The 6,000-nt window shown below is 45.5% G+C and overlaps 1 protein-coding gene and 1 pseudogene across 2 annotated transcripts in view; both read right to left on the reverse strand.

Moving 5' to 3' along the window:
- The window catches only part of ARMH1 (armadillo like helical domain containing 1), a 38,677-nt gene extending 36,102 nt beyond the window's left edge, over nucleotides 1–2,575 (reverse strand). The window contains exon 1 of one of the 2 annotated variants that reach the window (XM_043461543.1): nucleotides 2,100–2,575. In XM_043461543.1, coding sequence (XP_043317478.1) covers nucleotides 2,100–2,305 — 206 coding nt within the window. In that variant the 5' untranslated portion in view covers nucleotides 2,306–2,575. Of the gene's footprint in view, nucleotides 1–2,069 lie in introns of both variants that reach the window. The other variant, XM_043461544.1, reaches the window with a different exon arrangement.
- Nucleotides 2,576–4,143: 1,568 nt separating this feature from the next.
- Nucleotides 4,144–4,786, reverse strand: LOC122429190 (annotated as a pseudogene).
- Between the last annotated feature and the right edge of the window lie 1,214 nt (nucleotides 4,787–6,000).

Genomic DNA, 6,000 nt, shown 5'->3' on the forward strand with positions numbered 1-6,000 from the left:
GAACAGATGTAATTCCTGCCCTTGTAGAGTTTACAATCCAGTGGGGGAAGAGAGATCAATATCTCAGGTAATAATAAGACGTTAAGCACCGTGAGTATATTTAACAGGGGAACATAAACTAGTCTGGGACTCTGAAAAGGGCTTCCTAAGAAAGTGATGCCTGGATTGAGACCTGAATAATAGAGAAGAACTGGTCAAATAAAGAGGAGGTTTAAGGGAGAGGGTTCAGGCAAAGAGAACAATACATAAGAAAAAGGTCTGGGGACTTCCCTGGTGGTACACTGGATAAGAATCCACGGAGCAAAGCAGGGAACATGGGTTCAGTCCCTGACCCGGGAAGATGCATGCCGCGGAGAGACTAAGTCCCTGCAGCACAACTACTGAGCTGTGCCCTAGAGCCCGTGAGCCAGCGACCACCGAAGCCCGTGTGCCTAGAGCCTGTGCTCCACAACTAGAGAAGCTATGGCAATGAGAAGCCCAAGCACCGCAACGAAGAGTAGCCCCCGCTCACTGCAACTAAAGAAAGCCCGTACACGGCAACGAGGACCCAGCTCAGCCAAAAGTACATAAATAATAAATAAGTAAAAGAAAAGGTTTGAGATGAATTCATGGAGTGCTACCACCTACCACTCAAACTATCACCGTGATGGGGACATCTGTCTTCGGTCCCCGTCTGTTGCTGGGGCTCCTGGGTACAGGCACCTCAAACACAACATGTCCTGACTCAAACGTATCCACTCCAGACTCACTCCTCTCCTTGTATTCTCTTCCCATGTAATGACACCCCATTCACCTAGCTTCCCAAGCCAGAGACGTGAGAGTCCTTCTGTGGGAGACAGGTGGAGGTGGCAGCTGGGTTAAAAGATACGGAACTCAGATTCCAGAGAAATGTGGGCGGGGGACACAACTGAGAGTCCTTAAACTGGATTGATGGTGACATCCCGACAGTGGTTAGATCACTTAGGGAGAATCTGAGAGTGAGCAGAGAAGATGGCTGTGGCTAGAGTCCCATAGAACACCAGGGATTAAGGGGTGGCTGAAGAGCAGGAGGATGGACAGAAAGAAAGAAGAAAACCAAGAGAAAACCACAGGAAGAGTGTGTGTGTGTGTGTGTGTGTGTGAGTGTGTGAGTGTGTGTGTGTGTGTGTTTGGTGATGTGGTCTACAGGGCTTCTTTTTTTCCTTTTTTTTAAAAATTGAGGTACGATTTACATAAACGTTACATTAGCTTTAGGGAACAGTGTTTTGGGAATGGTTTGTGTGACATATGCCACTGAGAGGTCATGTATAAGGACTGAGGACGTGGTCACTGGGTTTCACAATTAGAAAAGCATTGGCAACCTTGGCAAGACCTGCATCAGTGGAGCGGAGGGGTCAGAAGTCAGACTGCAGTGGTTGGAGGAGAAAGGGAGGTGGGGAAGGTCAACAGCCTTTTCCACAAGCTTCAGCACAAAGGGCAGAAGCAAGGTGGAATATGGGTTCCAGCAAGGACTGAATTTCAGTTTTTAAGATAGAAGAGATTTGAGCATCCATAAATGCTGATGAAAAAGCTGGTAAGGAGGAACTTCCCTGGTGGTCTAGTGGCTAAGACTCTGTGCTCCCAGGGCAGGGAGCCCGGGTTCCATCCCTGATCAGGGAACTGGATCCCACATGTCACAACTAAAGATCCCAAATGCTGCAACTAAGATCCAGTACAGCCAAATAAATTTTAAAAATATATGTGTGTGTGTGTATATATATATATATATATAAAACTTGGTAATGGGGCAAAAGTAAAGCCTATAGGAGAGAATGAATAAATCCTTGGGGAGGCTGGAGGGGATTCAAGCATAGTACAGATGGAAGATTGGTCCTAGACAAAGAACACCCACTTCAGCTCTGATGGGAGCAAGAGAGGTTAGCAGAGAGAATGAGGATATATTTACAGGCTGGAAAGACAGGATGCTGAGGGAGTTCTTGACTTTGGGGATGGTATTTTGATCACTATTACGTCCTGTTCTAAAATCTGAGAGACAGTCAGAGGAAGCGCTCCCTCAACAGTCTTCATTCCTTTTCTCTTTTGAAGATCACCTAATTGTCTTCCTGTTCAGCAAAGGATACGTGAGTCTCAGCCAGGTGGTCAGGCGGACAAGGAACAAGCTGGCTCCCTGGGAAAACTCCTGCTCCAGCTCAGGGGCAGTCTTGCCTTGGTTGGCTTCGATGAAATTGTTGAGGATGTTACTCCTGGAGACTTTGCCAGCATTGTCCCAATCCTGTAAAAAACTCAAGAGCCGGCTGATTGCTGCCTGCTCCTTTATAGAAGTCATGATCAGTCAGTCCTGAAGCTGGCTACGGAGAAGGGAAAACAGACAGGTTACCAAAGTATTCAGAACCATGCAAGGCCTGTAGTTATGCTGGAGGTTTTGCTTTCCCAGCAGTCATCTGGAGGCAGGGTGAGCCTGTCATCCATATGGCTGTGGTGACGTTCAAAATACACCTCTAGGCTGGCCACCTGCTGCTCCAACAGGGAGGATCCAGCTGTGTTGTCACGGAGTCAAGAAAATACATTCGCAGCTCTTTGGCTTCTCTGCTGGTGCTGGAGAAAAATCTGGCCTCTCTCAGCCCTCACCTCACACAGCATCAGAGATTGGGCCTTTAGAGACCCAGCCCCCTCTTATGCCAATCAGCCAAGGTAGAACGCTACTCAATCTTATACCTTGGCTTTTAGGCCAACTCTTTTAAAAACAACTTTTTTTTTTTTTAAAGTTAGTGGGAAGAAAAAGTTCTCATTCCATAGTTGGATTAATGGGCTGTGGTTTGTAGGAGTCTGTGTCCTTGGGAGAGTGTTTTCAGTGGGGGAGGGAAGGTTTAAAATAAACCCGTTTTCCAAAAATAGTTGTGATTGAAAGTGTTATTATCCATAACAAATGTTAGTGCTGATGGGAGAGAGGCATGTGTGATTCTTTTGTCTAACAGACAAGTGAAAGTCATATTTCACATTATCATGGGGTTTTCTGTGATTTACAGAATATTTGTGAAACATTACTTGCAGGGCCATGATTGATATGGAGAGAACAGCTTGTGGGTAGGGGAGATGTGTATTTCACGAAGACGGTTCAACATGAAATTTACAGTCCCATAAAGTGCTCCTACATCTTCGCCAGAGATCTAGTTAAAAGGACTTTACAGTCTGAAACATCCTAAAATTGATTCTAAATTAACGTTTCCTCACATGTATTTGAGATATTGATGGGGCCCAGCTATCAGAATTTTATTAGGAAGCAATAATCTGAGGCCTGCTAAGACAGACATACATACACACCAACCTCCACTGCACCCCAGAGGGCACTGGGTATGTTCTCCCAGGAAGGGCGTCCACGTAGTCTCAGGGATGGAGTCAACCAAGATAGCCTGTCAGCATTAACATCCAGGTGAATAACTGTGGATCAACTGAAACACAAAAATGACCAAAACCTCTCATGGGATCAGGCATCCATCACTGTGAATAACATTACAGCCCCAAGTCTGAGAATAACTTACCGAGGCCACGGCCACCTTTAACAGCCAAATTGGCCTCAAGTAAATGGGGATGCATTGGCTGTACTAGACCCCAGGAGGGAGGGGCTGAAATACCGCCATCGGCAGGAAAACATTTCGTGCCCGTCCCCTGCCGTGGACGGACCCTTTCTAGGATCAAAACTCAGAGTGCTATCAGAGATGCACCCAGCGATTCTAGAACACCGAGGGTGGGAAACTTTCAGCTGGATGCTCCATAATATTGTCCCTTTAGGTTTCCTTGGATCTGTCTTCCTCTATCAGTTTCTTCTTTTTTTTGGAGGGGGATATGTATTTATTTTTAATAAAAAAGAAGTTTCCCCCAACAATTGAGGGCCATGACTCAGTCCATCAATTCTCACACATGTGCAGCTGTCTGGACCTGGGAGGAGGACTCACAACCTTCTCAGGACATGTTTCCCGTCCTCCCTCCAGGGGGGACATCAGCCTCCAAACCAAGGTCAGCCAGAGGTGTTTGTGTTTCTTCCAGCTTCAAGGGCCAAGGCCAGAGAGAGCTCCTCCTTTTAACTAAAGGAGGGCCTTTAAATCCTTGAGAAGGTGTCTGAGTTGCTGCAAGGTCCCCTGGACAGCAGGGGTGGCTGCTACAGGGTCACCACACGTGGCATGTCTGGATCACCTTCTTTACGGTCTTCACCACCTCTATGCTCTTGTCCTTCAAGGCCAGGGTGAGGAGGATGGCTCTGTTTTCCAGCTTCTTGAGACACAAATGCCACCAGGTTCTTTGTGAAGACATGGATGAGAGACTCATCCTTCCCGAGGAGGACTTTAGTGGTCAGCACAGGCTTGCCGATGTCACTGGTCACACACTGCTGGGTTCCAGGGAGACCAGCGTGCCCATCTTCCCCAACTGGGTCACCAATACCAGGATGCGAATGCTGAAGCCTGTGCAAACCACTTGGGTGGGGACTCCACATACCACTGCAGTCTTCTGTTTGGATATCACCAATGGTTTACCTTCCACAGCTAAGTCTGTTCCATGGCCCCCAGCGCACCGTGCTGCGCCCAGTTTCTTCTTTTTTTTTAAACAGGAAAAGAAACCTGACAAATGGCAGCTTTTTAAATTTTTAAGAAATTTTTTATTGGAGGATAGTTGCTTTACAATGCTGTGTTAATTTCTGCTGTACAGTACAGTGAATCAATTATATGTAAACATATACACCCTTTTTTAAGATTTCCTTTCCATTTAGGTCACCAGTGGCTTTAACGGTTATAGTGATACCGTTGTAAGTCATACCCCTGTAGTAAAATGTTATGCAAGGTGCTGAGGGCAGTGAGCGGACGCATGAGGCACCGCCGTGGCCTGGAGGAGCTCCGAACCTCACGGTAGACGGGAAGAACACCAGGTTTAGAGTCAGACTGGGCTCAAGGCCCGGTTGACCACCTGATATCCAGTAAAAAGTAAAAAGGTCATAACACTTGCCTCCCCCTCTGCCATCCTCCAGTCTCACTCCAGAGGCAACCACTTTCAACTCTTTCCGTTATTTCTTCTGGTGCTACCTCTATACCTCCAAATAATGAGTTTATACTACTTGCTACAGGCTGAATTCAACAGATTTATATGTTGAAGCCCCAGTTCCCAGTACCTCAGAATGTGACTCTATTTTAGAGACGGGGTATTTATTTTTATTTATTTACTTATTTCCAAATCAGAGTTGCATTTTTTGTTGTTGCTGTTTGCTTTTTATTTTTTTTTAATTTATTTTTATTAGTTGGAGGCTAATTACTTTGCAATATTGAAGTGGGTTCTGTCATACATTGACATGAATCAGCCATGCTGTTTGCTTTTTAATTTTTTATTTATTCTTTTTGGTGGCACCATGTGGCATGTGGGATCTTAGTTCCCGGACCAGGGATTGAACCCACGTCTCCTGCGTGGAGTCTTAACCATTGGAATTAACCACAGGGAATTCCTTAGAGAGAGGGTCTTTAAAGATGTAACTGAGTTAAAATGAAGTCACTGGGGTGGGTTCTGACCCAACATAACTGGTATCCTTATAAATGGGGCTTAGGATACCGACACATGAAGAGAGATCATCTGAAGACGCCTGAAGGCGGCCATCTGCAAGCCAAGGAGAGAGGCCTCAGGAGAAGCCGATCCTGTGACATCTTGATCTTGGACACCTTTATCTGAGGTGCAGAACTGTGAGAATGAATTTCTATTATTTAAGCCGCCTGGTCTGTGTTACTCTGTAACAGGGCAGCCCTCACAAACTAATAATTACTACTACCTGATTCATCAATTTTAGGCAATATTTATTTCTAATTCTGAGGAATTAGCTCTCTTACACCACTCTAAGCCCTATTGTCCTCCCCTCATTCTCACAATATAGTTTTCCACAATTTATAGTTAATCTATATTTAGTGTTTACATTATTGATCATGTAAATAAACACTGTTCACCCAAGATATTATGTTTTCCTTCTCTTAAAGTTGGTTTTATCTGGAG

Source organism: Cervus canadensis, chromosome 2 (assembly GCF_019320065.1).
Source record: "Cervus canadensis isolate Bull #8, Minnesota chromosome 2, ASM1932006v1, whole genome shotgun sequence".
Classification (NCBI taxonomy): Eukaryota; Metazoa; Chordata; class Mammalia; order Artiodactyla; family Cervidae; genus Cervus; species Cervus canadensis.